Consider the following 21,824-nt stretch of genomic DNA (forward strand, 5'->3'; position numbering starts at 1 on the left):
ACTGCAGTCATTCCAAGACGTTCATGACCCTACCAGCAGACTGACTTGGAACCTCATTTGTAGCCGCAAAAACACCTACCCACCCCCTTATGATAGATTCCCATATCCATTGTGATAGTTTCCTCTCTGTGCAACATTCTCAAACAGGGCCACGAACTGGGTTGTTGCTTTTCCCTGGGAGGTCATTCCCTCCCCAAGAGTGTCCAACACAGTATACTTTTTGAGAGGTTGTTGCTCTCTCTCTCAGTGCAGTAGTGAAGAGTCCTAATCACAATTAAACAAATATTTTGTTTCTGCCATTACAATAGAAAACAAATATAACTTTCTAGAAATGTTGTGTGGAATGGGCTTCCGGGAAAAGTGGTGGAGGCAGGGTCAATTTTGTCATTTAAGAAAGAGTTGGATAAGTGTATGGATGGGAGGGGGATGGAGAGATATGGGCAGAGTGCTGGTAAGTGGGATTAGAGGAGGGTACTTGGATCAGTGCGGTTTAGAAGGGCCAAATTAGCCTGTTTCCATGCTATAATTGTTAATTATTCCTGGAGTAAAGCTAATTATCAATGTTCAAATTCAAACATGAAACTTTTGAGCTCAAAGTTTAAAGCTTCATGTTCAGTTGGCTTACTGAAAAATTATCAGAAATTCATACTCTATCTTATAGATGAACATGAGTTGGACTCATCAGGCTTTTATAAGTATTGAAAATATTGGGGCTGCAAACTAAATTGTCTAGATAGGTATGAGCTTTCAGCTGTCAGGATTCAGTCAAAGGAAACTCTAAGTGCTACTGAAAAGAGATGAAATCATTTGCATTCTATTTACAAATGCGTAGTCAGTAGATGCCAATTAATAATGCAATAGCGAAGGAGGAGCATGAATTCTTGTACTGAGAATCTCTGGTCAAGATAGGAATCACTCATGTTATGATACAAAATCCTTTGTTTCAGGATTTATGACAGATCATAAAGCCCTCTGCTTGGTTATCAATCACCCTTGAGTAATCTTCAAAATTCCAGTGGTTTTGTATGATGAATTTTTCTTTCTTTTGCTACATCTTTTTTTTAGTTATGCCTCATATATATTGCCTTTGAACATCAGGTTGACAGTATGTCATTAAAATCTCTTATACCCATTAATAAATGCTCCACATGGATAAAGCAATGGTTTGTACAGCTGCTCCTCATCTTTCCAGTCCTTTCAGCAGTAATAAAGTCGTGTGTGTTTTGGGGGAGGGGAGGAGGAGCTGCTGGTATTTCGGAGCATTGTGGAAAATCTTTGTTTTTGTTTTGTGGGTAAAACAACAAAGAGGCTGAGTTGCCTGCCTGTGTTCCTGCTGGTCCACTGACTGGAATCAACACAGTCAATATCAATCTTTCCTGCAGCCCTGATCAGTTTCAGCTCATGAGGGATAAACATTGGACTACTTCTGAAGGAAGCTCCACAGTCTTGAATGCCCCTCCAGCAGCTCAATCCCAGGCCTATCTTACAAGCAATTGCACAAAAAAGAGTTGGAACAGACATCTCAATACAACTTTTGATCAACTAATGAGACGATCTATTGAGTTTTTCTATTATCTAATCTACTTGTCTTCAAAATTCAATTTTAATATTTAATAAATTTGTGGCAGGTCGCCACCGCGGAGGTCGAGGCGGCACATGGCACGGTAGTAAACACCAGTATAACACACTGTAACACATACCTTAACACAGCGAACCGGCGCGGTTGAAAGCTGGAGCAGTAGAAGTCCTAAAATGGCGCTGACTAAGCTGCCCAATTAACAGATCAATAACAGGCAGGGCTGGGGAAGAAGGATAGTCACATGCAAGAATATTGCCGCTCGCTATGGTTATTCATGTAACTGATGTCGGCCAATCAAAGAAACGGCAGCAACTCCAACTGTATAAAAGGAGCCTTTCCAGCCTCAATAAATCTCAGAGCTTAACCTCCTACACACGAGCAGTCGGCTACAAACTAAAAATATCAAACAAAATTTACTTAAATGGCTTTTGAATCCTTTGATGGATGTAGAGATGGCATCTCATTGTTCCCAATCTGAGTGCTAAATTTATAATTTATAAATTTAGACAGACGGCACAGTAACAGGCCGTTTTGGCCCACGAGTCCATGCCACCATATTTATACCCATTAACCTATACCCCTGGTACATTTTGAATGGTGGCAGGAAACTGGAGCCCTCGGAGAAAACCCATGCAGACACAGGGAGAACGTACAAACTCCTTTCAGACAGCGCAGGATTCGAACCCAGGTCTGGTGCTGATCACTGGCGCTGTAAAGGCAATGCGGTGCCAACCCTGTGTCTGCAATGATTCTCACTCTTCATCAGAGTTGATGGGTTGGTAGAAGGTATCTGGCGAGAGCTTGTCTCCAGAGCTGGAGACAGAGAGATCGAGAAGGGGGACACTGTTGCTAGAGATGGACCAAGTGAATGTGAGGTCGGGGTGGAAGTTGGATGCTGTCAGCTGAAGTAGTGAATGTGGGCTCAATTTAACATTTAAGAATAATTTGGACAGGTACGTGGATGGGAAGGGTATGGAGGGATATGGATTGGGTGCATATCACTGAGACTAGGCAGAATAATCATTCAGCACACACTAGAAAGGGAGAAGGGTCTGTTTTGTCTGCTGTAATGTTCTACGGCAATACCTATTGCTGGACGCCAAATATTCTAATTGGCTTTTTTCACCAAGACTCACCTTTATTTAAATAGCCCACAGTCATTTCATTGCTATAACTTTGAGTGCAAGTCATAAGGGATGTATGCAAAGTTCAACTAAATCAAAGAAACATTTCAAAGATATTATTTGACAATTTTAGCTCTTGGTTGCTTTGAGGTTGAAGACAGAGGAAGAGAACCAATTGCATCATTAACCCACTCACTACTAGCTAGCCAGCAACCCGAAGAGGATTTTGGGGAAGCAGGAGGTACGTGCCAGGTACCTGGAACTTTGACAAAAGGTTGATTGATATAGGAAGAGTATTATGGTGGGGTTTGTGGACACCCACATTACACTGTAAGTAATTTTATTTTCCATTAAAATCAATGGAAAAGATATTGATTGTTGTGTAACTTGCCAATTCATTCAGGGCTATTTTTGCTCCGAATAATGAATGAATAATGCCGCCATCTGATTAATTTTCAGAGGACTTTTGCATGGTATGTTCTAGTCAGATAACTAACAGAACATCACTATGCTCCCCGCAGAACACCTGACACCAATTTGCAGAGAAGGAACAACGGCATTAATCAGGCAGATTGCATGTTTATTTATAAGCAGCACAGACTTGTATGTATCAGATCATACCCAAATAACAAAGATTGGCATAAGAATCAAAATATACTCAGGGAAAGAAAGATTGGACTGGGAGGAATAACGCACTCAGAATGAAAAAAAGTAAAATATTTTCAATTCCTTATGAAATCTCCCACGATTATTAAAAATTAGAAGAAAAAGACGAATGATACACTCATTTAATATTCAGTGCCATGGGCGTTTGGCGGTAGTTAAGAATGATGTTACAAAAGAACTTGCACTGGAAGGGATAACCCCTTTTTTTAAATGATTCCTCATCCATAAATTTAGTACACAAGAGCTGATTAATGTACTTGAAGGGTGAGATGTTTTCACGAATCTAACCGAGGTCGAGACTGTTTCAGAAGACATCTTCTCACGTTCTGCTCATAAAATAATAGGTTACAGGAAACCACTCACTTCTAACTCATTTTCCAGTTTTTAAATGATGAGCCCTAATCAATATGCAAGAACTTGAACTCCTGTGCACTGTGTGAATGTCTTCTGAAACGAAACATGAAATACTGTCAGGAAAAGGCAGCTTGGTAATGCAGAGAGTATAAAATTGATTAAGGCAATATGGTTGCTTTTAATGCAATCAAGCATTTAAGTAAACTTGCAAAATGCAAGGAAAAATATTAATCATATAAATTATTAATCTAGCTCATGCTTTTCATGGTGATTTTAGGTTGACTTTTTGAAATTAACAAGTAGTTTGCTCATGGTTTATAAATAAATGGAACAAATTTGTATTCTTTCAATAGATAAATGTAAATAAAGGAAATCCAGTGAGAGAATCAGCTGGTTATAATTAAGGAGGAATACCATATGAATCACACACAGAAGAAGTGAGATTGTAATAAGATATTTGTAACTGTGCTCTCCATAATATCTTTAAGGTTCAGATGAGATGAAGTTCTCCAAAATTGATATCCAGGCAAAATGTCGTTTGGGAACAGGAATTGTCAATTTAATGGATCAACTTAAAGTCAAAATCAAAGTTCAAATTTGTTATCAGACTACATACATGACATCACATACAACCCTAAGATTCTTTTTCCTGTGGGCTATTGTTCATCCAGGGCTTAAGCAAACAAAGAGAAGCTGGCAGGACTCAACAGGTCAGGCAGCATCTGTGAAGAGAAATGGACAGTCAAAGTTTTGGGTCAGGACCCTTTTTCAAGTTGAAGGTGGAAAACAGAGACACCCCAGCAAATAGGAAGGGGGAGGACAAGGAGAAGCCAAGAGGTAAAAAATGATACTGGACAAATGAAGGTGGGACAGGAGAGTATGTTGGACGGGGAGGGTTGGAAGATGAGTGAGTACAGGAGTAGGTCAAGAACAGAAGGAAAAAGTGGAACCGACCCGGTTCCTACGTTTCCATTCATTCTTTTTCTGCTCCCATACTCGATTTTCTCTCAACCACTACCCCAACCTCTGAGACCTCTCCTTCCCCACCTGTCCTTCTACCTCTCCTATCTTAATTCGTCTGGCATCCTATTATCTCTTGGCCCCTCCCCAGCCCTCCCTCTCCCATTTATGCTTGACACATTCGCTTCACACTTTACTCTCAAAGAAGCATTCCAAGCAGATACATTGACTGTCCATTTCTCTCTGACCTGTTGAATCCTTCCATATTCTTGTTTGCTCAGGATTCCAGCATCTGCAGTTCCAATGTTTCCCTTTGCTTGCGACTTTTTGTTTCCTTCCTGCCTCCTGTCTTCATTTTTGATTGGTTATGGTGGTTAGAAAAGGAACACAATCTTATAATTGCTTGTTGGAATTTTTTTTCTATGAAAAAAGATAGTTGACTTATTCTGAATTGGACTGCTCTGTGGGCAAATCACCAGCTTTGATTTGCCTGATTTTAATTCTCCTTGAATGTAATCCAAATTGTCAAAGACACGTAAAACCAATGTCCTAATTTTGTCCCAAATTTTAAATGGTACAGTTAGTTTTTTTTAATAATTTGCCTCGGATCATGCACAAGTTGTAGAATAGGATTCTGAACCTTTTGGGAATGGTCATAAACAATCAGACTGTTTGAAATGTCATCAATGTGAAGAGTTGCTCCTCTACTTTTTAAAATCATGTTCAAACAAATCTTGTGTTGTATTCTCTGCATTTGTAATCCTCCTTCAGTTTAGCTTGGAGCCAGGTACTTAATAAATGATTCCCAAGATTTGTTCATTTTTTCTATCATTAGTAAAAAAGGAAGCTGACAAGCAAGGTGGTGTAATATAGATTTTCAGTTTTATCTCTGTCACCCTACCTTAAATTTATCCACCTCGGTCTTTAGACACGTCGCATGATATGAAAGGACCTGTAATAGAATTAAACAAATTTAAATGTTGCTTTAAACTCTTTTGTAAAATCCTCTATAAAAATTTGCTCAGAAGTACACATTTTCATAAAAAATGTTTCTCTAGGCTGTTGGAAATGAAGAAGAAATATTTAACTGACATATTTAACATTAGCGTTGCAAGAGTATAATGAATATTGTACACTAACAAGGTTTTTGTATTTACAATCAGTTTTTCTTCTACTTTCAACATTGAAGAGCTAAAATGACAATTTAATGAGATTTCAGGATTCTGTTTTCATTCAATACCACAATTACCATCAAAAATGTATAAGAGAAACAAATATTTTGAAATTTACAAATGATCATCATCAGTAGAAATGTTATTTGATAAAACTGCTTTTGTATTTTGGTGAGGAAAACATACTGCATAAAAATTTGCCAAATTCCTACATTCTGATTTGGACTGATACTTTTTCAATAAATCCAATTACTATCATTTTCCTACTTTAAGGAAATATCAAATTAAAATCAGAAGATTTTGGAATCCATCAGAGAATAACAACTCTCTATCCAGAAAATGGAACTACCCACATGGTATGAGATATGAACATACAAGAAACACGATTAAAAAAATAAATAAACTGTTCTTGGGAAATATTCTCTACTCTGCAATAGCAGGGACCATATAACAGCCTCTTTCTAAATCCGTGCTGCTGAATTATGCTGAGTCATGGGACCCCTTTGTTCTTGATGGCCTCATTCCATTTGAGAAGTGGACTTAGTTGACAGGTGGCAGCCAACATACATCTGCTACAGAAGCATCCCCATTTGTTCCAATTCCTGAAAACTTAGACAAAAGCTTGAAGAGCCTGAGATGTTTATTAGGGTAGAGCTGGAATTTCACCGGATAAATCTGTGCAATTTAATATCTGAGCTGAGGAAAACTGCTTGGTCAGCCAGATCAGTTTAACCCATTGATCTGGAGCTAGGGAAAATACTTTAACCAGTAAATTGGTAACTGATCATTCAGAGTCATGAAACACCATTGAGCTTCCTCGTTAAAACTTACCACATCAGGTTGGATTGAATTTAATTTGTTTCTCTTTATTCTGAAGCCATTTTCATGACCTTTATTGCATTCCCTTCTCCCTCTCTCTTTAACCTTGTCATTCAAAGTAAACATCACCAATGAGTCATAGTTTATTTAGCAAAGGTTTAAGCCAAAATCAAATTAACTAAATGGCTAGAACATCCGTTGATGAGCAGCTGTATATCATAAAATGTAAGTACATTGCTACTTGAGCCATAATGTTTGTGTTGGTTCCCTCAAAGGGATATCTATGCGTTCATTCACAGTATTTTACATATTTTTTAATGGTAATTATCCACTTTATTTTGAAAGGTCATTATGGATTGTGCTTTTAAAATTGCTGCTTATTGTATGTTCTTCTCCTCTAAAAATCTTCATAAGAACCCCATTCACTATAGTTGAAAATAATCTAATATAGCTGATTCAATATGACCTTGTGGAAGTAAAGCCTTAAAAAGGGAGGCATGGTTAGCATGGAGCACGCCACGGTTAGCGCAATGCTGTTACAGTGGCAGCGAACCGAGTTCGAATCCAGTGCTGTCTGTAAGGAGTTTGTACATTCTCCCCGTGTCTGCACGGGTTTCCTCTGGGTGTTCTGGTTTCCTCCCACCATTCAAAGTGCACTGGTGTTGTAGGTTACTTAGATGTAATTGGGTTGCATAGGCTTGTGGGTCAAAAGGGCCCATAATTGTGCTGTATTTCTAATTTTTAAAAAAAATTAAGAACTGGGTATAATTGAAATGACCTTTAAGTCTCCAATATTCTGTCCATACTGTAAAACAGGGAATTTATAGGACCAATTTAGGACATGGAAAACATAGCTAATGGACCCACAATTTCACAGATGCAGTGACCTAGGTATAACCCTGATTTACAGTGTTGTTACAGTGGACCTTGAACATTCTCCCTGCGACTGCATCCATTTCCTCTGCGTGCTTCAGCTTTCTCCCACATCCCAAAGACATACTGGTTGAGAGGGTAATTGGTTACTGTAAATTGTTTGAATTATAGATGGGTGATAGAATTAATGAGAAAGCTAATAGTTGATAAGGATTATCATAAGATTGGGCATGGATTTGACGGGCCAAATGGCTTCCTTCTATATCACAAAAAAATATAGAAGTGCACATTTTCCTGGCACCTGAGCTCATTTTCAAATGGACCATGTTCCAGATTGTGCAGGATTGGTTTGAGTTTAGTGACATGATTACTTGGCTTATGGCAGAGTCCGCAAGCATCTAATCCACGCTGCTGAAGACCCAACTGCGCTGGGTGGGTCACGTCTCCAGAATGGAGGACCATCGCCTTCCCAAGATCGTGTTCTATGGCGAGCTCTCCACTGGCCACCGAGACAGAGGTGCACCCAAGAAGAGGTACAAGGACTGCTTCAAGAAATCTCTTGGTGCCTGCCCCATTGACCACAGCCAGTGGGCTTATCTCGCCTCCAACCGTGCATCTTGGCGCCTCACAGTTCGGCGGGCTGCAACCTCCTTTAAAGAAGACCGCAGAGACCACCTCACTGACAAAAGACAAAGGAGGAAAAACCCAACACCTAACCCCAACCCACCAATTTTCCCTTGCAACCGCTGCAACCGTGCCTGCCTGTCCCGCGTCGGACTTGTCAGTCACCAACGAGCCTGCAGCAGACGTGGACATACCCCTCCATATATCTTCGTCCGCGAAGCCAAGCCAAAGAAAGAATATTCTGAGGATTCTCAATGTCATTTTTCTCCAAGAATTATGAATTGCATAAATAATGATTCTGAAAATTCTGCTGTCAATAAACTATATTTTTGTAAATGACAATTTTGCTCTGAAAGAGCCTCAGCCATCACAATTTTTGGGTAACTGCTGCAGGATAGAGGGGAAGAACAATGAAGGGGGGGAGGGGGAGGGGGAGGAGCAATCACAGATCAAATGGAGAAAGAGGAATTAGCAGAAGCATTATTGGGAAATTATGAAAGATTAAATCGTCTAGGATTGTATTCGCTCGAGTTCAGAAGAATGAGAGGAGATCTTATAGAAACATATAGGATTATGAAGGGTATGGATAGGATAGATGTAGGAAGGTTTTTTGAGCTGGCCGGGGAAACTAAAACGAGAGGACACAGTCTCAAGAATTGGGGGATTAGATTTAGGACAGAGATGAGGAAAAATAGTTTCTCCCAGAGAGTAGTGAATGTTTGGAATTCTCTAACCAGGGAAGTGGTTGAGGCTGCCTCATTAAACATATTTAAAATTCGGTTAGATAAATTTTTTCATGATAGAGGAATTAGGGGATATGGGGAGAAGGCAGGTAGGTGGAGTTAGGTCATAAATTAGATCAGCCATGATCGTACTGAATGGCGGAGCAGGCTCAATGGGCCATTTTTGGCCTACTCCTGTTCCTACTTCCTATGTTCCTATAAAAAAATCCCAAAAGATTGCCAAGGCCCAGAGGGCCATATCTACAATTGTCCCAAGGAACTGTGCATAGGAAACTATTTCTATTGAGATATTCTTAGAGAACTGGGTTGCTTTCAGCAACGAGAGCTGCTGTAGCACAACACAGCCTTTGCAATCAAGGTCAGCGAGGCCTTGTTGTATTTTGCCTCTGGCATCTGCCAAGCTGCCACATGGGATATGATTAACATCATTCAGTTTTTGCTGTAAGCAGGTGCCAGGTGCTTTAATTGGTAGAGCAAGCACATTATTTTCCCTGTCGACATCAGGAAACACTGAACTAAGGCCCTGGAGTTTGTACATACCAGGAGTTTTCCTGGTTCACCATTCTACAGTCATATTACTGTACAGACCCCTTCACAACTCTATTATTTTTTTAAATTTCAAAGGATGCCAGATGTGACTTAATTATACTTTACCCCTGATAACAAAGGCAATATCCTGTTTTAATTCAATGAACAAAGAAGGGCTGATACTTACATCAAGAGCTACAGATTGCTTCGCCCATGATTTTTTCACTTGATCATACATAATGGTATTATTGATACCAAGGCCACAGAAAATAACAAATGCCTGAAATATATATTAACAGCCACAATGTTAAGTGTTCATCATTATTCTATCTCGTATTGCATAGATAACACTCCATTTATTAAAAATGATCACAAATATTTTATTCACACACACATATGTATGTATATATAAATATATATGTATGTATAGAATCTATATATTGTGTATATATAAAATCACACATACACGTAGACATATATAAAATTTATTTATTTACATATTTTTTATATATACTGTGTGTACGCATGGGTATATACAGGTGCTCCTCAACTTATGATGGGGTTGTGTCCCGACAAAGTCGGAAAAGAATACACTGACAGCGCTGCATCAGTCCCCACACTGATCCCAATCCCCCGCTCTCCTCCAACAGCGCTGTATCAGTCCCCACACTGATCCCACTGCCCCGCTCTCTTCCAACAGCGCTGTATCAGTCCCCACACTGATCCCACTGCCCCGCTCTCCTCCAACAGCGCTGTATCAGTCCCCACACTGATCCCACTGCCCCGCTCTCCCCCAACAGCGCTGTATCAGTCCCCACACTGATTCCACTGCCCCGCTCTCCTCCAACAGCACTGTATCAGTCCCCACACTGATCCCACTGCCCCGCTCTCTTCCAACAGCGCTGTATCAGTCCCCACACTGATCCCACTGCCCCGCTCTCCTCCAACAGCGCTGTATCAGTCCCCACACTGATCCCACTGCCTCGATCTCCTCCAACAGCGCTGCGTCAGTCCCCACACTGATCCCACTGCCCCGCTCTCCTCCAACAGTGCTGTATCAGTCCCCACACTGATCCCGCTGCCCCGCTCTCCTCCAACAGCACTGTATCAGTCCCCACACTGATCCCACTGCCCCGCTGTCCTCCAACAGCACTGTATCAGTCCCTGCAAACTTCCTGACTGAACTAAAAGAAGTGATTGACCAAGAAGGCTGCAAAGAATTCACCTTAGAGGCATTATCAACATTTATTGGAAAAATCAACGATGCTTGTGATTATCTTACTTTAAAGTATTACATGAAAGTAAAAAAAAAGAGTCACGCTGTTGTAACATGGTAACTTCGAAAAATCGTAAGTCAGACTATCATAAGTAGGGGAGCACACGTGTGTGTGTGTGTATAAAAATATATATAAAATGCATATTTTAAAAAAAAAAAATTGGATCAGCTATATTTTTCATTATTCAACAGCTGCCTGAGCAATCAATCAGTATATTTAAAATACAAATGGGTATTTAGATGGTTTGAACATTTTCTTGGCCTTGAAAATGCATCTTATGCAAGGAAATCCTATTTTAGTTTCCTGCAATTTCAAATACCACCTCTAATCCAAACACACTAACATTTCTACACGCTAACCAATTGGAATTAACACGATCTCTTTAAGTATATCTTCAGGTATCATAGTTCAATGGCCATAATAATCTGTGATAAAACAGGAACCTACAACTAATCTCATGCAAATTGAAATAAATTAATGTAAATATCATTATTTGTTAAATGGTAATCATATAATCAAATAAAGTTGACAGCAAAATACCAATTAGAATGATCACATTTGATTCCCTGCATTGAATCTGTTATCATCTTTCCAAGCTAAATAGTGATTGCCAGATTTGAAAAATTATATTAAAAATTGTGTATTTTCTTTATCAATATCTTAACTTGCTGATGTTTTCAAATCATTGCAAAATTACATTTTGGCTTTAAATGCCAAATATTGTTTTAAAAATTAATTATAAATAAATTAGTAAAACGCGACAATAAAATTAAAACAATGTTTTATATTTTAAATGTAATATCTGCTGTAAAATTTATGGTATTTCAGTTATAACATAGTTACTGATCAATATTTATTATTGTTGGAAGAGTGCTGCTTCTTCCAATATAAAAACATTTAAAATTTAGAGTTGCAATCACCCAATACAAAAGCAAGTAATTCTACGCAGCACCAAGTGATTGGTTAGAGAAGTGATTGTAAACCTAAGGCTTACCTTACAGATATGAAACCAGGGATCCTGCAGGAAAGGTTACAGGTAGATAATGTAAATCAAGATTAAAACTTCAAAGCTGGCAATCTAAAGGATTCTGTTCAAAGCTGCTGAACTATAATGAGAATAGATTGAATGAAAACTGAACACATTGTGTGTGAAAAACCTTTCAAAATTTCTGTTGCAGTAAATGGAGAGGATGAAGAACAGATTCGTTTAGAAAATGGGTGACATGGTTATAAAGCAAAAGCAATTTTAAAACCCAGACGACTTAAGGTAGGTTGAGTTGTCTTGCAGTAGAAATCTCACCTTGCAGTTAATTAATCCATTGGATCCTCACTGAATTTCAATAGTTTGAACTCAAAATGGTGACTGAATTGTCACTGAGCTAAAAAGGCTTAGATAATCTGGCAGAATATATTACCTCAAACAGTCGCTGGTCATCGTCGTCAAAGGGTTTTCCATCCAGCCTATTGAGGACCTGTGCAACACCTAAAAGTCAAATCTAAGTTTGTAATATGCATGATATTGAAAATTAATGATAAATTATACATAAATTATCTTGTCTTGCTGATAAATGAAAAACTGCCATGAAGATTTTGCATGTATGGGAGATATATTGATTTGAGGATAAGGTTTGTTCTTTAAAGAAATTCACATTTTCTTCCCTCCCTCTTCCTATGGCATTCTTGAAACAGTAACTATTGGTTTGATGGTGCAAAGTGATCAGCTGACAGGCCTTCATCACTGTGTTCTGAGATTAATAATTGATTATGTACAAAGGAATATTCCCATTCCAAGGGGAAGTGCCTGGCATGTAGCTATCGTACTACAGCTGCATTCGAGCTTTGGCTAATCTTTATTTTTAGATAAATAATTTCTTCTGAGCAATTTGAATAGGATTGAGTAGTCTGGAGCACTAGAAAGAAAGAACCTTTCAAAGGAAGAGAAAAAATTAAAACAACACCATTTCTTCCCTTTCTTTTTATCCTCCACTGTAGAACATTGAACCTCTGTTTATTATTGAACTCTGCTATTGATGCAGCCAGATGAGATCTGCTATCACCCACATAAGGAAGAAGCAATCAGTGTGTCAGTGGAGGAATGCATGAAAGCATTTCACATCAAGAAGCTTTTCTCTTTCCCTGCTTGGCTAGTCCATAACATATTCAATTTGAAAACTTTTCACCATTGATGTTGAAATAGAAGTCGAAGGAATCACTAAACACATACCAATTATTTGATGGCTACTGTTCCATATTGGTACACAAAGGACCGAACGAGTATGGAAACCAGAAATCTGATCAGCCTACATGCAAGAACACAGCAAATTTAAAAAATAATTCATTTGATACTTTGATGTTAATTGAATATTGATGGAAGTTAGAAATTAACCCCCTGTAAACATCATCTGGGATAGGTTTAGTGAGCAATTATTGGAGCAAAGGAGGATGACGTCTGACCCCTGATAGAGGTGTATTACATGATGAAAGGCATTAATTGTGTGGATGGCCAGAGGCTTTTTTCCCCACGGCTGAAATGGCTAACATGTGGGGACATAGTTTTAAGGTGCTTGAGAGTAAGTACAGGGTGGAGGTAAGAGGTAGGTTTTCCACAGAGTGGTGGGTACATAGAATGCGCTGTTGGCAACGGTGAAGGAAGCAGATACAATAGGAGCTTTTAAGAGGTGATTAGATAGGTACATGGAACTGAGAAAAATAGAGGGTTATGCAGTAGGGAAATTCTAGGCAGTTGCTAGAGGAGGTTATCAGGTCGGCACAACACTGAAGGCCAAAGAGCTTGTACTGTGCTGTAGCTTTCTATGTTCTGGGTTCAAAGTGACTTTATCAGAAAGATCAATGTAGAAAATGAGATGAAATACTAATTACGTTTTCAAATAAAGTATAAAATAATACCAGCAATTAAATATTTAAATATAAATTCTTGGATTTGAGGATGTTCTATGAGTTTAGATGGTACTTTGTAAAGCACTGATACATACGATATTAAAGCTGTGTAAATGCATTGCAAGTCCTATTTTTAGGAATGCAAGTCACTTATGACATGATGTTACAACATGTTGTTAAGGTGATAGGCGGCTTTGCTCTGTGCCGTGTTGTGCTCTGTCTGAACAAGAAGTGCTCGTGGCTAACACTGAATGGTTTGATGATAATGTAAAAGTCACTTTGTTCAGATACAAAAATTTGGACAATCACGTTACTTGAAAGTTCATTTGAAGGATTACTCACTTCAGCGTCGAACCGAGGATCTTGATATGCATCACTTATATTCACTGGGAGACCTGTTGAAGCTACAAGCTCAGCAATGCTGTTGTTAATCAGCCAATCTGAATATGATGATTTTTCTATGCTGTCTTTTAAGCTTTTAAAGAACATAAAAGGCATAATTACATTTACCATTACAGTCACCATTTTATATAGGTTACATCAGCATGTGATTTTTCTGTTATTTCACCCAAACTTTAGATTCCAGGTTTCACATATGTGGCCCACAGCTTGCAGAAATAATTCCTCAACATAGAGCAGGAATAAAAATTGTAACTGGAACACAATATTACCTTTGAAGAGAAGTCCTTGTCTTCTCTGGACCTGACACCCGCCACCCCTGAACCCACACTTAATTTCCTGATAAGTGTAGTGCCAATCAAATGAATATGACTGGTTATTCACACCTTTACACTTATATCTGTATGAATTTCTCAAGGCATAATTCTGATTCTCCAAATTTTACTTTTAAGAAAAGATATGAACAGAGAATCTCATAAAAGTTAAGAGTTTTGGTTAATTGTCATTTTTTTTAATATACTGGTTGAGCAAGCATGCATATCATTCTCCTAGCTGGTCACTCCCTTCAATGCTGACAAGTTTAAAATCTGCACAAGGACATTCCTAAAGATCAGCTGAAATTCAGATTTATGAATGTAATTATCAGTGAGAAGGTCAATTCAGAATGAGACCATCAGCTTCCCTTATTGGATTATTTATGGGCTTCTGGTATTGTCGCTACTGCACAAATCAACCATTCTAATTAACATTTAACCTTAGCCTGAACCCAGGTCATGCAAGTTAAAAAGTCCGAGGGTAACTGATTGAAACAGTACTGACTACCTTATTAACACATAGACAACATTGTATGTTGTTCAGATATTAGGGGGATACACATTGAGTGCTAACAATGGAATACATTTGCATTGTTATTGTGTCTATTAATGGAAACGTTAACTAACTTTAAGTTGTGAAGGGTCACATGTGTAGGAGCTATGATTTGCCACATCTTTAAAGCCTATTCTCAATTTAAATGTGACTAATGAGCTTCTGATGTCTCGAGTTAGTGTTATGAGCCCAGAGGACCCCAAAACCCAGCAGCAATAGATATTCACCAAGACAAATGGTTACTTAAACAAAAGTTGCTTTTAATTATATTTACACATGAAAACAGAATCACACTTTAACTTATCACTATTTACTTAACTAACCTAACTTAACCCCTTCTAATTCTAAGTGCATGAGTATGTAATGTGTGTGTGTGTGTGTGTGTGTGTGTGTGTGTGTGTGTGTGTGTGTGTGTGTGTGTGTGTGTGTGTGTGTGTAAGTTCAGAAAAGTTCTTTGGTTCACAGTCCAATCTCACTTCTCATTCCTCCAAGTTCACTGGTTGCAGGCAATTCTTATACTGTGCACAGAATATAACATTTATAAAGTTCACTAGGCTTTGGTGCTTTGGTTATCGCTCAGGAAGGTTCTTGTCGGTTTTCAGAGAGAGATTTATTATTTCTTTTTAATCAGCCACTTCAGTGTCTAATACCTAGTGTCGCTGAGAATATTCTCCCAGAATCACAGTGCGGCTTTCGCGCTAACAGAGGAACCACTGACATGGTCTTTGCCCTCAGACAGCTCCAAGAAAAGTGTAGAGAACAAAACAAAGGACTCTACATCACCTTTGTTGACCTCACCAAAGCCTTCGACACCGTGAGCAGGAAAGGGCTTTGGCAAATACTAGAGCGCATCGGATGTCCCCCAAAGTTCCTCAACATGATTATCCAACTGCACGAAAACCAACAAGGTCGGGTCAGATACAGCAATGAGCTCTCTGAACCCTTCTCCATTAACAATGGCGTGAAGCAAGGCTGTGTTCTCGCACCAACCCTCTTTTCAATCTTCTTCAGCATGATGCTGAACCAAGCCATGAAAGACCCCAACAATGAAGACGCTGTTTACATCCGGTACCGCACGGATGGCAGTCTCTTCAATCTGAGGCGCCTGCAAGCTCACACCAAGACACAAGAGAAACTTGTCCGTGAACTACTCTTTGCAGATGATGCCGCTTTAGTTGCCCATTCAGAGCCAGCTCTTCAGCGCTTGACGTCCTGCTTTGCGGAAACTGCCAAAATGTTTGGCCTGGAAGTCAGCCTGAAGAAAACTGAGGTCCTCCATCAGCCAGCTCCCCACCACGACTACCAGCCCCCCCACATCTCCATCGGGCACACAAAACTCAAAACGGTCAACCAGTTTACCTATCTCGGCTGCACCATTTCATCAGATGCAAGGATCGACAATGAGATAGACAACAGACTCGCCAAGGCAAATAGCGCCTTTGGAAGACTACACAAAAGAGTCTGGAAAAACAACCAACTGAAAAACCTCACAAAGATAAGCGTATACAGAGCCGTTGTCATACCCACACTCCTGTTCGGCTCCGAATCATGGGTCCTCTACCGGCACCACCTACGGCTCCTAGAACGCTTCCACCAGCGTTGTCTCCGCTCCATCCTCAACATCCATTGGAGCGCTCACACCCCTAACGTCGAGGTACTCGAGATGGCAGAGGTCGACAGCATCGAGTCCACGCTGCTGAAGATCCAGCTGCGCTGGATGGGTCACGTCTCCAGAATGGAGGACCATCGCCTTCCCAAGATCGTGTTATATGGCGAGCTCTCCACTGGCCACCGTGACAGAGGTGCACCAAAGAAAAGGTACAAGGACTGCCTAAAGAAATCTCTTGGTGCCTGCCACATTGACCACCGCCAGTGGGCTGATAACGCCTCAAACCGTGCATCTTGGCGCCTCACAGTTTGGCGGGCAGCAGCCTCCTTTGAAGAAGACCGCAGAGCCCACCTCACTGACAAAAGGCAAAGGAGGAAAAACCCAACACCCAACCCCAACCAACCAATTTTCCCTTGCAACCGCTGCAATCGTGTCTGCCTGTCCCGCATCGGACTGGTCAGCCACAAACGAGCCTGCAGCTGACGTGGACTTTTTACCCCCTCCATAAATCTTCGTCCGCGAAGCCAAGCCAAAGAAAGTGTCTTGCTGACGAAACTTGCCCCTTCAGGGTCCTCCAGATGATAACCTCTTTCTTTCAGGTCACCGCAGATCTCCTTCTTGTTTCTTTTATTCTAAGTGAAACATTTGACAACCAGACCTCTACTTTTGCATGAACCACAAGGGCTTTAACCAGGCTGAATTAAGAACTCACAGCCCGTCTTCCAAATGGGGGTTTCCACAAGCTTGCCAGCTTGTCCTGTTCCAGTCCCAGACTATAAAACTGTGGAACTGATCTCTCTCTCTGAGAAAAAAAGCCTGTTTGACTCTCTCTGCTTGCCAAACCACACGGCCCTCTTAGAACCACTCCGGACAATCTGCGACTCCCACTAGATCTTTCACCTGTTGCCTTTTTGTAAACAACAATCCATTAGTGATTGACTCTCCAAAGCTCTTGCAAAGACTGTTGGCTCCGATATGTCTAGCATGGGACAGATCTCCAGTATTTTAAATAAGATCTGTTTTAAAGTGTTTGTATGTGACTTACTCTAACAAACCTTTCCCAATTTATCTCACAAAAGCATATCTATATACTCTTCCACAGTGGCTTATTGGCATTGATCCAGGATGGGGATGTTCTCAGTAACAAAAATTGATTTCAGTCGAGGCAAGTCTAAAGGAATATAATCCCAAGTCAATTCTTTTGTGAATTTCAGTAGAACTAAGTAAATAATTTAAATCTTATATTTTCATCATCCCTCATCACTGGAACATCTTCCACAGCGATGGCCTAGCAAGGTGAACCTTGAAATGCAAGGCTGTGGCTGAATTTATACAAAGGAAGGGCATTCTTCCTGAAACAAGTTGAAGTGGGTGCTTCATATCATCTTCACAATGGGTCTGCCTCCAACCCCTCCTTCAATGCCATTCTCAAGATTCCTTTATTGCCGTGTGATATTATAGAACCTGTAATATTGCACAAAATTGCCTTCTGCCTGCCATCAGGCAGACAAAGAGTCGGCAATAGTGCTGCCCATCACCCCTTACAGTAAAGGAGAAAGAGAATTCCTTCAGAGTTTCTAAGGATTCGACTCCAGCTGCACAAACCTGTTTGATCCATCGGAAATCTGAGCTCCAGATCCAAACCTCCGACATGATTAAGAAACCTTTAGTGGCTGAGGCCCCTCAAGAGCCTTTATTGCCCTCAGCATCCTCTCGAATCCCGGCTCCGATACCTGGTTCCAATGAGCCAGCCTCCAGCAGCTCGCAACCTGTGTGGGTCCCCCGACCACAAGTCGCCTGCAGCCTATGTGGGTCCCTCCCTCAGCTGCTGAGCCCCTCACTGGTCTGGTGCCGTGGTCACCGTCCTATAAGATCCTTCAGCCACTGAGCCCCTTGCTGGTCGCTGCCATGATCACCGCCCTGCTGAGTCGCTCCTCTGATTCTCTTTCTCAAGGTGGGGTTCTTCCCATTTCTGGTGCCATGCGCTGGTCCACTGCTCCCCAGAATCTGCAATTCCTCGTGGCCGTTGCCGAGCACAGACACTGCCACCTTGGGAACAGACCTCTGCAGTTGCAGGATTTTACTTACAAATACAGTTGGCTCCTTTAGCAAGCTAGTTAAAGCCTGTACAGACCTGCCAGCTGAATGGATGGTTACACTCTTTGGAGCAGTGCTGTGTCACTGTTCTCTGCTCTCCTGGGTCTACACCAGTCGATTTGCTGCTGTTACAGGAGCTTCATCAGCATCACATACATTTTGTTTCTTAAATGGTTAGAATCGGCTTTCCTTTAACCAGAGCGTTTCAGCCACTCAGCCTGCCAGAATGTTATAAAATGCAGCCTTCAGGGGATAGTTTGTACTTGTGAAAATGGTATCAATTTAATTTTGATTTGCCTCTTTTGTTTAGGACTGCGCAAAGTTAACTTAAGTTTATTGTCATCTGATTGTACAAGTGCATGGTTGACGTAGCGGTTAGTGCCACGCCTTTACAGCGCCAGCGACTGGGAACGGACTGGGGTTCGAATCCTGCACTGTCTATAAGGAGTTTGTATGTTCTCCCTGTGTCTGTGTGGGTTTTCTCCGGGGCTCCAGTTTCCTCCCACTGTTCAAAACCAGTTAATGGGGTGTAAATTGGGCAGTACGGACTTGTGAGCTGAAATGGCCTGTTTCTGTGCTACGTCTAAATTTTTAAAAAAAATTACTACCTGACAAAACAGTGTTCTCCAGTCCTCGGTGCAAAAGCATGCAGACAAACGACCAGACATAACATACATACAGACAAATAATACATATGTAGGACAAGTATTACATCTAGAAAAACAAATAAATGTTGCTTTGTAAAAATGAGAGTCTCAGATGGTTAGTGTGAGCAGTTTCTTTGATCTTTCAGCATTCTCACTGCCCATGGGAAGAAGCTGTTCTGAATCTTGGTGGTACCAGCTCTGATACTCCTGTATCTCTTTCCCGATGGGAGCATCTGAAAACCATGATGCAGCTGGCAGGATACTCTCAATAGAAGGTAGAAGGTAGACATAATGGTGGCTGGTAGCCTTGCCCGCTTCAGTCTTCTCATGAAGTGCAGACGCTGCTGTGCCTTCCTGACAAGTGAGATGTTGAGTGTTCACAATAGGTCACTAGTTAAGTGAACTTGATGCTCTCCATTCTCTACTACAGAGTTGTTGATGCGTAGCAGAGGGTGGTCGTTCCTGGTCCTCCTGAAGTACATGATCTTCTCCTTCCTCTTGACCACGTTGAAACTCAGGTTGTTCCTCTCGCGCCATTTCACGAGATTTTCTATAGTGCGACTCATTGTTGTTGCCGATGAGGCTGATGACTGTTGTTTAAATTTAATAAATAACAATGATTCCAAACTATAAAGTGATATTTTCCATCTTCTCCCCATCCCTCCTTCCTCTCCTCCCCCCAAAAATTACCCAAATAAAAAAATGGGTATCATTTGGCTATCATCTAACTTTTATTAATTCGATGAATAATATATTATAATATTATATTCGATAACATATATTATACTATCCCTTTAAAAGTTGGAGGTTTGAGTCTGGCAATCACCAATGAAGTTTTTTTAAAATTGTCCAAAATTAGCTCTTAAATTATAGGTAATTTTTTCGAATGCAATACAGCGATCTATGTTTATATACCAGCACTGTAATTTCAAAGATGTTTCCATTTTCCAAGTTGTTGGTATGCATGTTTTCACTGCTGCTAAAGCAATCATAATAAATTGTTTTTGAGATCGATCCAATTTTAACTGCAAGTCTTTATCATTTATATTACTTAATAGAAAATATGGTGACACTGTTCAAGTTGGATCTGGTGATACATTCATGGGTCAGTAGCGTGAACAGGAGCGGACTGAGCAGTCAACTCTGAGCTGCGCCAGTGCTCAGTGTGATGGTGCTCGATGTTCTGCTACTGGACGGACTGTGGTCTTTCCATTAGGAAGCCTAGGATCCAGTTACAGAGAGAGGTGTTGAGTCTCAGTCAGGACAGCTTCTCCACCAGCCTTTGGGGAATGATCGTATTAAATGCCAAGCTGAATTCAATGAACAGCAGCCTGGCGTATGAGGCATCGTTCTCCAGGTGGGCCAGGACAGAGGGAAGCGACAAGGCTATAGCATTGCCTGTGGAACGGTTTCTTCTATAGGCAAATTGAAATGGATCCAGTGTCTCTGGGAGGTGTGCTTTGATGCGTTCCATCACCAGACGCTCAAAGCATTTCATAACGGTGGAGGTCTGTGCCATAGGGCGGTAGACATTGAAGCCTATTATTGTCACCCCCTTGAGTACGGGGATGATGGTGGCTGTCTTGAACCCTGCAGGAATGTTGGACTGCTGCAGTGACTTGTTGAAGATGTCCGTAAAGACCTCCGTCAATGGGTTTGTGCAGTCCTTCAGCACCCGACCAGGTAGGTTGTCTGGTCCTGCTGCCTTGTGTGGGTTCAACTTGGATAGGGTTTTCCTCACCTTGGCCATGGCTATGCGAGAGGCCAGTTCATCAGGGGGACAAGGAGCTTTCTTTGGCATCATCCTGTTCTTCTCATCCAACCATGTATAGAAGGTGCTCAGTTTGTCCAGAAGGGAGGTGTCATTGTATTTAATTCATAAGGTTGACTTGTGATCCATAATAGTCTTGATCCCTTGCCACATGCGCCTGGTGTCGCTCAGTTGTCTCTGGATCTTTTGTGCGTGCCTCTGCTTCGCCTTCCGAATTGCACAGGAGAGTTTAGCCCTGGCTAATCTTAACGTCATCCTATCCCCTGTCCTGAAGGCAGCATCACAAACTCTGGGAAGGGCCCGGACTCTGAATCCATCCATTGTTTCTGGTTAGCCCTGGTTGGGAAGCATTTAATCTCAGTGACATCATCAATGCTAATGTAACCAGTCACTCCTCTATGTTGACATGACCTTTGTAGGTGGCCACGGGGATGATGGTGGCTGTCTTGAACCCTGCAGGAATGTTGGACTGCTGCAGTGACTGCTCACTGAAACAGCTCAATTCCATGGTCTCAAAGCAGTCTTATTGCACTGCTATGGCCCCCTCCCCCAACCCTCCGGCCACGTCCTGATCTCCCGGTGAAATGACTTAGTTTGCTTTACCAATGGTCTGTACACCATAGTTAGCAGGACAGATAGTGATCCAAGTAACCAAGGTGGCGGTGAGGTGCAGTCTTGTATGCATCAGGTATATTGGTATAGACACAATCCAGGGTGTTCTCTCCTCTGGTGGTGAAGTTCACATGCTGTTGAAACCACGGTAAGACCGTTTTCAGGTTGGCATGATTGAAATTGCCTGCAACAATTATGGCACCAT

The 21,824-nt window shown here is 41.0% G+C and overlaps 1 protein-coding gene across 4 annotated transcripts in view; it reads right to left on the reverse strand.

The window, feature by feature from the left end:
- pde11a (phosphodiesterase 11a) overlaps positions 1–21,824 on the reverse strand; it is a 355,963-nt gene that overhangs the window by 155,666 nt on the left and 178,473 nt on the right. For 3 of the 4 annotated variants that reach the window (XM_069935824.1, XM_069935823.1, XM_069935821.1), the window contains 5 exons: positions 13,960–14,092; positions 12,944–13,019; positions 12,135–12,202; positions 9,630–9,722; positions 5,585–5,635 (listed from right to left, as the gene is read on the reverse strand). In XM_069935824.1, the coding sequence (XP_069791925.1) occupies positions 5,585–5,635; positions 9,630–9,722; positions 12,135–12,202; positions 12,944–13,019; positions 13,960–14,092 (421 nt within the window). Of the gene's footprint in view, positions 1–5,584; positions 5,636–6,686; positions 6,780–9,629; positions 9,723–12,134; positions 12,203–12,943; positions 13,020–13,959; positions 14,093–21,824 lie in introns of all 4 variants that reach the window. The other variant, XM_069935820.1, reaches the window with a different exon arrangement.

The sequence above is a fragment of the Narcine bancroftii genome, chromosome 4, assembly GCF_036971445.1.
Source record: "Narcine bancroftii isolate sNarBan1 chromosome 4, sNarBan1.hap1, whole genome shotgun sequence".
NCBI lineage: Eukaryota > Metazoa > Chordata > Chondrichthyes > Torpediniformes > Narcinidae > Narcine > Narcine bancroftii.